The 14,442-nt window shown below is 37.6% G+C and overlaps 1 protein-coding gene across 1 annotated transcript in view; it reads right to left on the reverse strand.

Annotated features, from left to right (window-relative positions):
- Positions 1–14,442, reverse strand: part of LOC150086896 (PX domain-containing protein kinase-like protein) — a 257,528-nt gene that overhangs the window by 143,283 nt on the left and 99,803 nt on the right. The window contains exon 8 of the mRNA XM_090372315.1: positions 11,113–11,251. Coding sequence (XP_090228441.1) covers positions 11,113–11,251 — 139 coding nt within the window. The remainder of the gene's footprint in view (positions 1–11,112; positions 11,252–14,442) is intronic.

Consider the following 14,442-nt stretch of genomic DNA (forward strand, 5'->3'; position numbering starts at 1 on the left):
ACCCCTCCTCCCCTCCTGTCCTGTCTATCCTTTCTATACACATTGTATTCCCCAAATTCCAGTTCCGCATTCCTTATATCTGTGTGACACCACGTCTCTGATATCCCAACAATATCTGCCTTTGGTGTTTTCAGCAATACTTCAAATTCATCAAATTTATTTACCAAACTCCTAGCATTGGTGTACACGCAGGTATACATGCACCTGTTTCTATTCTTGGCTACCCTAACACAACCCATGTGTTTACTTGTACCGCAATGACTCCCAGCAGTCTCTGAAATATCCTGCATCTTGTTTTTCAGGCTTCTGCTCATTTCAATAGAAGCAGTGCAAGAATCACTTCCACCTCTGCCAGTGGCTACTGTTAATCTATTAGTCCTTGTATCCCCCCCAACTAGCAGTTTTCCGACCCACCTAACTCTGCCTCGACAGCATCAGCAAAAATTCTTGCACCCTTTCTATTTAAGTGTATCCCATCCCTGTAGAAGCAATCTCTCCTGTTAACAAGTACAGTCCAGGCTGAAAAAAATTCTACCCCTTGAGCCTTGCACAATCCCTCCAGGGCCGAATTGATCGACAAGGCTCTCATCATATACTCCCTCCTATCGTGTCTGGGCAGAATTGCAGACACTTTCAAATTCAACCCTAATTCACGGCTTTTTTTCAACAGTGACCTGTACTTGCTAAGTAATTCCACCGGTCTCCTACTCTTAATATCATTAGTGCCAATGTGTACAACTATATCACCTTTTGTGCCCTTAAAAGATATCCGCTCTACAACGTCATCAACCTTTGCCCCTGGATGACATACCCTGGTCCTATTCCACCTATCCTTTTTACAAAGCATGTTCCCCGCTTCCCTGACAATAGAGTCACCAACAACTACTAGTTCCTGTGGGACCAGCACATTCTGCCTAGGGGGCTGCCTCTGTGTTGCCTGATGACCAAGTGCAAGCTCTGGCGTTGATGTGGGCGGCTGAGAGCTTGATGGGCCCCTCAATTTATTTCCTTCGAGGGCATCCACCCTGTCCTTCAAGCTCTCATAAAGGCCCATAACAACGCTGAGTTGTCACCTGATTTCCTTGCACTCCTTACATCGTGCACACACAAAGACATCCCCCTTGGCAGTATCATGTCCCGTACCCGACTGCTCCGCAAACATCAAGCAAACAGTGCATTTTTAAAGACTGTGATTCAGAGGGCAACTGCCCCCCTCAGTTCTCCCCTGAACCACAGCATTCCCATTAGCTTGAGCCTTTTGCTTTGCTGCTCTGGTCTGAGTCATGATTCCGATTTAATTCAATAAAATTTCAAAACAAAATTAAATCCTTAAGTTATATCCCAAAACAGTTATAACGCTATATTTATTTTTTCGGTATCTAGTGTTTTCTACAAGTTCCCTTTATATAACTTCCGTATCACGTGTACCACTATAGTTATGTATTAATTATTTGTTACGATTAAGTTGTTTTATATATATATATATATATATATATATATATATATATATATATATATAGAGTTAAAAGTACAATTTAATTGACAATAAGTAATAATGGCATGTTTTAATGGCATACAATAGTTCAAAATATTGTAGAGGTTTGTTATATGGTAGAATGAGGGCAGTTTGAAGTTAATAGAATACTGTTCTCGACTGTTTTTAATTCGTTGGAAAAATGTTGTATAAGCTGATGTTGCTGAGATCTCAGCAAAAGTATTGCCCAAAGCATTAGCTATATCCGAGGGACTAGATAAATCTCACCCATTCCAGGACAGGACTGGAGAAGGTATGGTTGGAAACTTACCAGAAAGCTGTCTAATTTTTTTCCAAATTAATTTGCTCTGTGTTTCTGTTAATTGTTGATGCAAAACGTGTCCAGTATTCTTTTTTGGCTTGCCTCTGTATGAAACGTGCTTTTGCCCTTAATTTTTTATAATTTATCAGATTGGCTGTGATTGGATATTGCCAAAACAAATTCCACGCTTTATTTTTTGCTTTTTTTGCTTTGGTGCATTCCTCATTCCAGCAATAATTATAATGCTTACAACAGCTTCTATTTCAGTTTGAAGTGGGATATGCTTAGTTGGGATCTTTGAATTTATCAGAACTGCAACACCACAATGGGCAGCATTTGCTGTATTATGATCTCTTCGATAAAGGCAATAGCTCTTAATCGAAGGAGAAATTTGTGAAGTTAAGTAAGTTTCTTGGAGACAAAGAGCAACTTGCGAATACCGATTAATCAGATCATGGATATCATCTGTGTTGCAACGAAAGCCTCTGCAGTTCCATTGCAAGATACAAGGCATTATTTGTGTTTAACTGATGGAGCTGTATCTGACTGCTTTTTGAGGGTGATTGGCTTATGACGTTCTAATTTTGATTTATCTTTTTTGGAGAAAACTGGCCGACCAGTGTCCATTTCTTCTTCTTCAGCGTGAATTTCTAAAATTGGATCTTCTTGTATAGATGTGCCACCTGTATCCATGGTTGTGTCCTGGGTATTTTTCATTGCATTTGAGTTTGTAATATCGGATGTAGTAGTAGTACTCACTGGAGGAGGAGATGCCGCTGGTATTGTCAGAGGAGTATTATTTGCCTGGTCTGAGACTTTGGGTTGTTGTTTATGTACACTTGTTTGTTTCTTAGATAGGACAGTTCTAGCCCAATCAGAAATTGATTTATTAGTGGAAACGGTGACATCTGTTTGAGTGGAGACTGTTTGATATTTTTTTACTGCATTGGCATAGGTTATATTTTTGTTTATAGTAGGTGTAACTTGTTTTCTTGCTTCTTGGTAGCTGACTTTATTCTCGACCTTGTATTTTACTATTTTTTTCTCTGTTTTCCATTTTTCACAAGTTTTTGAATATGCAGTTAGCACACGTCATTTTTGTAGACGAACAGTCATTTTGATTGTGTTCTGAGGACCCACAATTGGGGCAGACTGGAACTCCTCTGCATACTGTTTGCGAATGGCCATACTTTTGGCATTTGTAACATCGTAAAGGATTGGGAATATATGGGCGTATGCGGCATAGTAAATAACCTGCTTTTACAGAGGTGGGTAAGTTAGGGGTACTGAACGTGAGAATAATTTTTCTGGTAGGTGTAAGTCGATTGTCTTTTTTAGTCATTATGCCTCAACGACATTTTGTCCCTGCAACTCTTGGGTTATTTCTTCCTCGATGACGTTTAGAAGATCCCAACTGGATATCACACCCTTAGATGAATTTAGGGTTGCGTGAGGAGATATTTTTACTGGAATAACAGCAAAATTACTAAGTTTTAAAAGTTTCTCCGAATGTCTGTGGTTAGCAGTTTCCACTAATAGTCTCCTGATTGCAGTCTCTTAACAGTCTTAGGAGATCCTGCAATACCTTCCAGATGTTTTTGAATCACAAAGGGAGACATTTTACTCATAGGTTGATTAGAGAGGGAGTGGAAAATTAGAAAATGGGCTCCATCCTATCAGTTTTCAGTCTTTTCGTGTTATTTCCTAAATCGTGATATGTGTCATGGTCATTGTACTTTTCTGTTCTGGAGCTCGAAGGCTCTAATGGTGGATAAGTATTTTTATCCATGTTGGCTGCTTTTGGCCCTGGGGGTTTTTCTTTACCTCCCAGGTTACCAGCCCCGCCACGGGGAGGCAGGAGCAGTGCCACGAGGTGACCAAGCGGCTATTAGTTGTATTAGTAATAAAGGAAAAAGAAACAGAAAAGTATCTTTCCTTTCTGGGCCTTTACCTACTACTTGTAGAACGAAAGAGCTACTGAAATATAAAATGAAATGAAGCTCTAGTTTGGACTGATTAATAACTGCTTTACAATTGTTGCGAGCTTTGGTGTAGGCAGAAAATGAAACTGAAGAATTAGAAACAAGCCAATTACGATATGCAACGTTCTTCTCTTGAACAGTCTTGGCACATTTATTGGAAAACCAAGGTTTAGATAAAGGACGAGATTTTAAAGTGGAGTGTGGGATAAAGGATTCCATTCCTGCAAGAATAATTTCATTGACAAGATCTGAGCAAATGCTGACATCAGAAGTTTTAAAATAGTAATCCGATCAAGGAAAAGAAGAAAAGAAATCTTGCAGGTTATCCATTTTGCATTCTTGTAATGCCAAACAATACGAGATTGGGAATGGCCATGAGATAAAGGCTCCACTGGAGAAGACAATCACCAATTTGTGATCTGAGGTGCCTAAAGGACCTCTCACTTCGACTGTGTACTTAGAAGGGTTGTTTGTGAGAAAAAGATCAAGCGTGTTGGCTGTATGGTTAGGATTTCTTGTAGTCCGGTATTCTTGTAGGTAAATGAACAATCTGTGCAAGGTCATTAGTAATTGCAAAAGCCTCAGCATCACAACCAGCTGGGTCGGTGTGACTAGACAACAGAAGCCAGCTGGAATTGTGAACATTAAAATCACCAAGGAAAATTACCTCACTGTTAGGAAAGTTGGACTGGAGAAAGTCAAGCTGCAAAGAGAGGAAGTCAAAGAGCTCCAAGTGATTAGTGGAGTTGGGAGAACAGTAGAGACAACAGTGAATTTGACACAATGAGGCAGAGAGATTTGAAGCCAGAGAAGATTGAAAAGAGGAGATTCCAAATTACCAAGTCTCTGACAGGGAATATCAGAATGGACATATGCACAAGTATCACCTTTGAGGCGAAAGGAATCATACAGCGAATAATTTGGGTAACTGAGATGAGCAGTAGTTGAATCAACCAATAACTGAGATTCTGTCAGAAAAAGTACATGGGGTTATGGGGTTTGGCAGACTGCAAGTGGAAATAGACATCGTTGATATTAGAATTGAGACCACATATATTTGTGAAATGAATTAGAAAGTGTTTTGGAGGTTTAGATCTTTTCGCAGATAAGCTTACTCTATTAGTTTGACAATTCATGAAGTATTCAATAGTAAGAAAAAATGGGTGGGACATGTTGTATTAAATAATGAAATTTTTGGATATGGCGTACACACGGTAAGAATATACCCAGATCCTTAACATAACGTGGGCTCGACAATGCCCTCCTGCATACACACTACTTGGACTCCCTCCAGTCACTATCTGGCAGAGTAGAGGTAGCAAGATTATACACTAGCTGCTCCGGAAGCCTCCTAGAGAGTTACCAATAGGTTCAGTCCAGTGTACTAACTAGCGGCCGGCCTGCGAACACCGTTTTAGAGCTGTACCCTCGAAATGTAAGGAAGAGTGGATCTCGCCATGATGTTTATCATAACCTCAAAAAGTCATCAATCATACTGCATGATGGAAGAGATGGGGAAGGGTTGACAGTAACACAGAGGGTCGGCATTCCTCCATGTGGTATGGGTGCCACACCTCAACCCCTGTTTACATTGGTTCACACCTGGGTGATCACCCACATGCTCGTGCATGGAGGTTATACCCAGGATTACTAACAGTCCCACCATCGTGAAGGTGCAAGCAGAGGATCTGACTGACACAGACTGTCCAAGACTTCGCTGAAATTGGATCCACTTGACTTGACCTTCCCCGAATATCAGTTCCATCAGCGTTTTAGACTCCCACGTAGCAAGTACAGCTTGTCTGGCATATCTGAGAGAATGTCTGTGAAACCTCAAGTTGTATAACAGATGTGCAGAATTTTGCCTTTTGCCAGCAGGTGGTTGATTGCTGGAACAAACAATCCCAGAATAACCCCTGGGGCTACACAGACCAAAGTCAGGAAGCTAAAGAAATGTGGCATATGAAACATGTAATCACTATCGCAATCACAGTGTTAACTGCTGGCATGGTTCCAATGAGCCTCCATAAGAACCTAGTAGCAACAGGACTCCCAAAAAACTCTTACATGGAACTCCAGAAATTCGTGATCATGAATACCTATAGGATAGTAAGAGAATTCCTCAACCAACTGTAATAATAATAATAATAGTAAATGGACATAACCAACTACCCCCATGCAATTGGTACCAGTACCCATCACGAAACAGAAAAAAATCCCTTAAAGTTGATTATAATAATAATAATAGCCAATTAACATTATCAGTTAAAAAGTTCAAAAGCATACTTGCATTAACTTGTGAAAAACCAATTTTAATACACTGCACAATTAATTTTGCTAGACATCTGGATAAGAATATCCTGGAATATTCTACTATCCAGTTCATTCTACTAAATTCAACCACTGGTTTATAAGTCAAGAGAGAAAAAGAGAGCCATATACCAACACACGTACAAGTAATAAGCAGTCAGAGAGAAACCTGGCATGCAACTGCAAAAGCACAAAAAAAAAAAATAGGAAGGGAACTCAGTTGGGTCAAATTTTTCAGAAATAACTAGGAAATGCTTGAATTTCTCTAAACTTTTTTATGGAATATATCCAAAGATGAATGCCTGTGGAACCTAGTAAATAATGGAATTTTCCATTACCTTGAAAAATGTTGAAATAAGAGTAATGAGGTCATAGCAGGATAGCAAGTATAATCCCCCCCCTTTAAGAACTGAATATGGGCAAAAATGCAGGTAGAGAAAACGCGCACATAGGCACACGCACACACAGCAAAGAAGAGTGAGAGAGTGGGTGCGAGAGTACACGTGAACAGGTGAAGTTTTTATGGCTCCACTTAATAGAGAAGTTTTTGCTTTATTGACTTAAATTGGCATATTAATTTATTTTTTTAGAGTTGATTTATATTCCTAGTAACAGTACTTTAGTTTAATTTGAATTAAGATAGAGATTTTGTAGGTTATTACTTAGTATCGGTAAGGATATCAAATCCACATGTTTTACAAGTTTTGCAGCTCCTGTGAACGCAGTTTTTATTTATATTTAGCCACTTTGACTTAATTGTTAGATTAAATTATTTTTTATAAGTAGCTTATAGACCTAGTCAAGCTCTGTGGTTTATTTTGAATTTAGATAGCGCAATTTGGAAAGTAAATAATACCTCGTGTCCGTAGATTAACCGTTCGTAACTTGCCACCATTGTTATACGATACATGTGTACCAAACTATATAGCATAAGGTTTAACAGAAAACTAGATAGTGAGTATAGTAGTATCAATTAATCAGTAAAATTTATTAATCTTATTAAATTTCATTGTCAACTGGATTTTACTTTTTTAACTAAATAAATATAGCGATCTAGTTTTTACATACATATCATAAATTAATATATATAAGTTGACAGGGGATAAGAAAGTCATATAATGTAACTCGGAGATAATATTCGATACCAAAATACATATATATAATGTTATAACTGCACTGGGATAGAAGTTTAGGGTTATATTTTGTACTGAAATTTTATTGAACTTGAATAGAAATCATGACTCAGATCAGAGCAGCAAAGTAAAAGGCTCAAACTAATGGAAGTACTGTGGCTCAGGGGAGAACTGAGGGGAACGGTTGTCCTCTGAATCACAGTCTATTGAAATGCACTGCTTGTTTGATGTTTGTGGAGCAATCAGGAACGGGACATGATATTGCAAAGTGGAATGTCTTTGTGTGTGTACATGATGTAAGGAGTGTGAGGAAATCAGGCGCCAACTCAGCATTGTTATGTTATTTGTTGTTATTTTGATTTTTAGGAGCATTAGCAACTAAGGCCATATTGCTCCGTGTTTTTTTGCGGTGGTCATTCCCTGACCTTTTTCCCGCATCCTCCATATTTGGTGGTAACGGGCTCGAACCCCGGTCTAATCAAGAAGCATGTGCTACGCACTGCTGCTCCTTCCCACCTGGCTACGGAGGTGCCAGCATTGTTATGGACCCATATAAGAACCTGAAGGACAGAGCGGATGCCCTTGAAGGATTTAAATTGAGGGGCCCATCAAGCTCAGCTGCCCACATCAATGCCAGAACTTGCATTTGAACATCACACAACACAGCAGCAACCCCTAAGGCAGAATGTGCTGGTCCCAAAGGAACTAGTTGTAGGTGACTATTGTCAGGGAAACTGGGAACATATTGTGCAAAAAAGATAGATGGAACAGGACCAGGGTAAGTTTGCCAGGGGATGTAGTAGAGCAGATATCATCTTTTAAGGGCACAAAGTGTGTTATTGTTGTACACATTCGCACTAATGATATTAAGAGTAGGAGGAGACCGGCAGAATTACTTAACAAGTACAAGTCAATGCTGAAAAAAAGTCATGAGTTGGGGTTGAATTTAAGTGTCTGCAATTCTTCCCAGAAATGATAGGAGGGAGTATATAATGAGAGCCTTGTCGATCAATTTGGCCCTGGAGAGATTGTGCAAGGCTCAAGAGATAGAATTTTTCTCAGGCCTGGTCTGTGCTTGTTAACAGGAGAGAGAGAGAGAGAGAGAGAGAGAGAGAGAGAGAGAGAGAGAGAGAGAGAGAGAGAGAGAGCTTCTATAGGGATAGGATACACTTAAATAAAAAGGGTGCAAGAATATGCACTGATGCTATCGAGGCAGAGTTAGGTGGGAGAAAACGGCTAGCTTGGAGGGGATACACAGACTAATAGATTAATAGTAGCCGTTGGCAGAGGTGAAAGTGATTCTTGCACTGCTTCTATTTGAAATGCAATTGAGCAGCAGCCTGGAAAGCAAGGCAATGGGGATTTCCAGGACTGCTGGGAGTTACAGTGGAATAAGTAAATACATGGGCTATGTTAGGGTAAATAAGAGTAGAAAAAGGTGCATGTATACTTGCATGTACACCAATGCTAGGAGTATAGTTAATAAATTCAATGAGTTTGAAGTGCTAGTCAAGACATTAAAGGCAGATACTATTGGGATATCAGAGACATGGTGTCACATAGACATAAGCAGTGCAGAATTGGAATTTGGGGAGTACAACAATTGATGTTGGTGGACAATGCAATGTTGAGTCTGTTTGGTGTGACATAAGCACTGGGAAAGGAAAAATGAGAGTAGGTGTGTGTTATAGGCCTAATGAATCTGATGAGCATAATGAGCAATTATGCAGAGAAATAGAGTGGGCCAGTAAATCAGAGTGTCTTATAATGGGGGATTTTAATTTCCCAGAGATTGACTGGAATTTGTGGGTCGGTCACTCACACACTAGCAAGTCTTTTGCAGATTTATTGGATGATTGTTTTCTACAGCAGCATGTTCAGGAGGCAACTAGAGGGAGTAATACTCTTGATCTGATTATCAGTAGCAATTCTTCATGCATTAAGAATCTGCAGATAAAGGAACCACTAGGTGGCAGTGATCACAGTGTGCTGAAGTGGGATTTACTCAAAGAGGTAACTACCATCAAGGGTAAATGGAAGGGTTTTTGCTTTCGTAAAGGTGTCTACAGTGGTCTGAGACAGTATTTAAATTCTATACGGTGGGACCAACTGATGATGTTACCAACAGTAAATTCAAAATGGGAAGCATTCGAAGAATTAATCTTGGAAGCTACTAGACTTTTCATACCAACTAAGAAATATTGTTCAAGATTTAGGCCTAAATGGATGTCAGATGAACTAATTAGACATGTGACAGAGAAGAAAAATGCATGGGATACATATAAAATAATAGGTGACACAGAAGCCTATGATAGATATAAACTGGTCTGTAACCAAATCACAAAGGTGGTTAGGCAGGCAAAGGCAGATTATGAGAAATCTTTGGCCAAGGATGCAATGAAAAACATCAAAAAAAGTTCTTTACTTATGTAAACTCAAGAAGGAAGGGGATGAACCAGATTGGTCCACTTGATATCAATGGTTCAACTGTTGATGGTCCTGCTCAGGTAGCTAACAAACTAAATGAATATTTTGCATCTACATTCACACATGAGCAGTTATTCAGGGAGGGGAATGCCAGAGGTGTATTAAACTTTGGCAGTAAGTTAGATAATCTTGTAATAACTGACAGTAAAGTGGAGGAGAAATTGTTGAAGGTAAACATAAGAATGGCACCTGGGGTGGATGGAATCTATCCAGTTATAATAAAGGAGGTGGCAAAGGAAGTAAGCAAACCCTTGATGATGCAAGGAAGCAGACTTTTAAGCCCTCCTGCATCTTCCAAAAAAAAAAAAAAAAAAAATTTCTCAATCACTGACTGCTTTTTCACCACTAAGAAACATGGCCATCCACTTCTGCTTTAATCCTGTGTGGTCTGTTACATCTTATGCACCATCATAAAATTTCTCTTCTGATCCAATGTTGCGTCAGATGTTTTGACAATTATATAGCTTATTTTCCCACCCTTCTGATTACTGAACTTCCTGCTATTTATACTCCATATAAATAATTTGATGAACTAATTGAATGTTTATACTCTACTGTTAACAGCCAGTGGCTGTAGTTTTTCTTCATTTTTAGTGTTCACTGTGCCAGAAACAGTGTTTAATCATGGCATCAACATCTTGTAAAGGCCTTTCTGATGAAGAAATTGTCAGAACTTGCAGCAGTGATGATGTAATTGACGACAACCTGTCAGCCAAAGCTTGCACGGAAAATTGGAAACCAAGCAAGGTAAATGATGTTTCATTCAAACATTTCTTTTTCTGTTTTTGACTGTGGATTTTGTTCAAGTAATTCAAGTATTCCAAAAACTGAACTTGAATATTTTCAGCTGTTTTATTGTCTGAAGAAATTTTCAATGAAACATTTGAATTTTCTTGTTTGTCTCAACAAACAAGAAAATTCAAATAAGAAGAAAGACTGTACAGTATGTAGTAACAGAAGGGTTAGCGGCAGAAGAAAACCAACTGTTTGTTTGGTATTGTGAGATATGCTCCAGAAAACCTGGATTGCATTCCAGTGAGTGTTTCAAGAAATGCCACTCAGTAAAATCATATAAATAACAAATATTTAAAATGTCTGATACATTTTTTAATGTTTTATCAATCACTTTTATATAATAACTCATGTAAACATTGTCTGAAGAGCTCATATTCAGTATTCATTTTTTTCATTTTTGTGCTGGAGTGGAATGGGAAGACAGCAGAAATAATGCTAGAGGCATTATTTCTGCTGAATTAATGTTTCCAGCATTTTTTGAAAAAATAAAGGGTCCCATACAACAATTCTTCCCCTTCATATTTCCTTTATCGAATATCGTATTGCTTAATATTTTATTACATTACATTTCATGTATGAATTAAAAGTCAATTTATCTAAATGGTTTACCATGAGGAAAACATTTGTCCTGGAGGAATTTTAGTCCCATAAGAATTTGTTGGCCATAGACTCTTATTTTATCTGGCTCTAAAGCAGTATACAGCTTTGGCTTTCCATATTTCTTTAAGAATGGGCTTTTAGGTTTTGTCTGAAAAGACAAATCCAGATTCATTAATGAATATTAATGTATTTATATATGCTTAGTATATTGATTTATCTTCATTTGTCAATTGTTTCTGATAACACTTGAATTAGACTATAACAACACTAGTCAAAACGGTTTTGGTAACATGAAAGGAATATTTAATATTAATTCTGTTATAATGTGTTGAGAGAAAGATATAATGTTGCTAATAAAGAATTAATTAAATGTGAATAATGCTAATTAAGCCATGTGAATTATCACTGATAATAACAGCATAGTAAGATACACTTGATAAGCGATTTTTTTTTTTGTGTAAAAAGTATTCCATTACATTAAAGGGTCTCTTCTACCATGTAATATTAAAAAGAGTCATCAAATCTGGTTGAGCTTGATGACATGATTCATTATGTAATCCAGAAACATGCCAATTATTAAGCATTTCTATAGTGTGGGAATTTAACATATTTAATGTAATATACTTTTTAAATAATAAAATTAACTTTGTAATAATAATTCGTTTGTTTTAATTAATGTTATTCATTTTCATTAATTCTCTTATGTTAATTATAAATCTGGATACAAATTTTACCACACAGTTTTTAAAAATATATGATTTTAATAACGTTAGAGAATAAGCATTGCTTACTAAACCTAAGTGAAACAGAGTAGAAGGGATGACTCATAATTAGAACTTGTTATAATACATTTATGCACAGTGCCAGTTGTCATTTGCATATTTCAGATTAGTTGCATGTTTGTTTTTATTATCATTGCTTTTCTTTGTATAAATTGAAAATTAATATGGAGAAATAACATCACATTTTCTGAAAATTAAAAGAAAGAAATGACACCACAACCATGGCTGTGTAAATTGACCGACAATTTGTTATGTGTAAACTGCTTACAACAAGAACATAATGCTGTTCTATAACAAAAAAGGTTAATTTTTTTCTCTACTTTGGCTGTTACTTGGGAGATGAAAACAAATAATTCAATATTATTTCAACTCATGCATTGAAATAAAAAACAAACAAATTAGTTAACGTACACAGTGCATACATTTGAGGTGTGTTCAATTTTTTTTTTAAAATAATTAAATGTTTTTTTTTTTATTTGCCATGATTAATAGAAATGAAAAGTAAATATATTTATCACCTTATGAATTACTGAAATAATAACTTTAAAGAACACTTAATAAAACTCATAAATTTACATTCTCTAAACTTACCCATTTAGTTTAATTACAACAGTACAATATTAATGAATTTTTTTAATTTTAATAATTATATACTCTTTTTTTTAAGTCTCTTCTCGCTGTATACAGGGTGTCTCAAAAATACATGGCATAACTTCAGGAATGAGTTCCTCATATGTAGACAATAAAAATATTTTATATCAACATAGTTCTGGAAATGCTTGGTTTCCGAGTTATTAACCGGAATTTCTTATCTCCCGCAGGTGATTTCCTTCATTGCAAGGTACTGACAGAATCTGGTGGTTTTCCATTCCGACCATGTACTCCAATCGGGAGCAAGTGGATATGCACTTTATGTATGATTTGGCAAACGGCAAAGCTCTGGAGGCTCGTCGTTTGCACCAAAAGGTTCCCAGAATGAAGATGTCCAAACAGGAAAACAAACATGCATGTGCTCATTCCAGGAGTGGCATGCACAACATCCAAAATCTCCTCCTCTACTTCAGGAGTCTTAAATCTTGGTCATCCTCTGTCGGCAGCACGAGGTGTAAAGGACCCATGTTCACAAAGGCGGCGATGCATACCTTCAAACATTTTACTCTGTGGACATCTTCGTTCTGGGAACCTTTCGTGGTACAAACGACGAGCCTCCAGAGCATTTATTGTCTACATATGAGGAACTCATTCCTGAAGTTATGCCGTGTATTTTTGAGACACCCTGTATAAGTAGCAGTAGAGGCAAGTAATGCAAGAAAGCAAGCATATGAGCTTATGTAGCACGAGTCAAAAAAAAAATCACATAACTTCACACATCCATTCCCTCTAAAAGTTTGTCCAGTTCCTCCTTGAATTTATTTAAGTACAACTGTCTTCTCTCAATTTGAATTTATGCCCCCACAGGTTTCAAATTTAAGTAAGCGGAAGAATCCCATTAGAATTAAGCCTGCTCAACCCACTAAAAGGCCTTACACACTTCAATCATCAGATCACCTTGCAGGTGCCTGGTCTCCAGATGCTGCAATTTGCAGGACTTAAGCCTTTCTTGGCAAAAGGAACCTTCATTCCCCTCACCAATCTTGTTTCCCTTCTCTATACTTGCTCAAGCAAATCTACATCTTCCTAAAATGAGGCCTCCAGACCTGTATGCGGTACTGAAGGCGTGGCCTGACCATTGCCTTATGCAAAGAGATAATCATCTCCTTTTCCCTACAAGAAAAATTCCTGTATATCATTGACAATAACCCCATGACCTGCTCTGGCAGCTTGTCTGCATTGCTCAGAAAACATCTGGCTGCACAATTACTCACAGGTCTTTTTCATTTTCTACTATCCTAAGTGTAGTACCACACAGTTGATACATTTCTCTGGGGTTACTTCTACCCATATGCAGTTCTACCCAGATTTAGAAATAGATGGTCAGAATTTTATCGTGACACCAGAAGAACAGTTTACATTAGAAGAACTGACAACGGCCATGGGCCAGGCGAAGGATGGTAGATCGCCGGGCCTAGACAAAATAGAAGTATTGGTGATGAAAAGATCTTTTCAAATGGCTCCAGAGTTATACTTAAATCTGTATAATCGATGTTTAGAAGAGGGTGCCTTTCCGGATGAGTGGAAGAGAGCACAGATAAAATTACTTATAAAAGGGACAGATCGTATGCTTAACGAAACTGGTACATATCGTCCAATCGCTCTCCTCTCCGTTTTGGGTAAGATATATGAAAGATTATGTATGAACCGTCTTATGATGAGATATGAAACAAGAAATATGTTATCACAAAACCAATATGGTTTTAAGAAAGACTCATCAACTGAAGATGCGGTATATAGATTGCTTCAAGCGGTGGAGGACAGTGAGGAACAGTATTGTTTAGGTATATTTATTGATTTTAAAGGTGCTTTCGACCACTTATGCTGGGATGGCATCATGTCTAGAATTAAAGAAGTATGTAAGACAAAATTATATAAAGTGTTTAGAAGCTACTTTTCCAATAGG

This window comes from Mastigoproctus giganteus, chromosome 4 (genome assembly GCF_048544385.1).
Source record: "Mastigoproctus giganteus isolate SK-2022 chromosome 4, ASM4854438v1, whole genome shotgun sequence".
In the NCBI taxonomy this organism is placed as follows: domain Eukaryota; kingdom Metazoa; phylum Arthropoda; class Arachnida; order Uropygi; family Thelyphonidae; genus Mastigoproctus; species Mastigoproctus giganteus.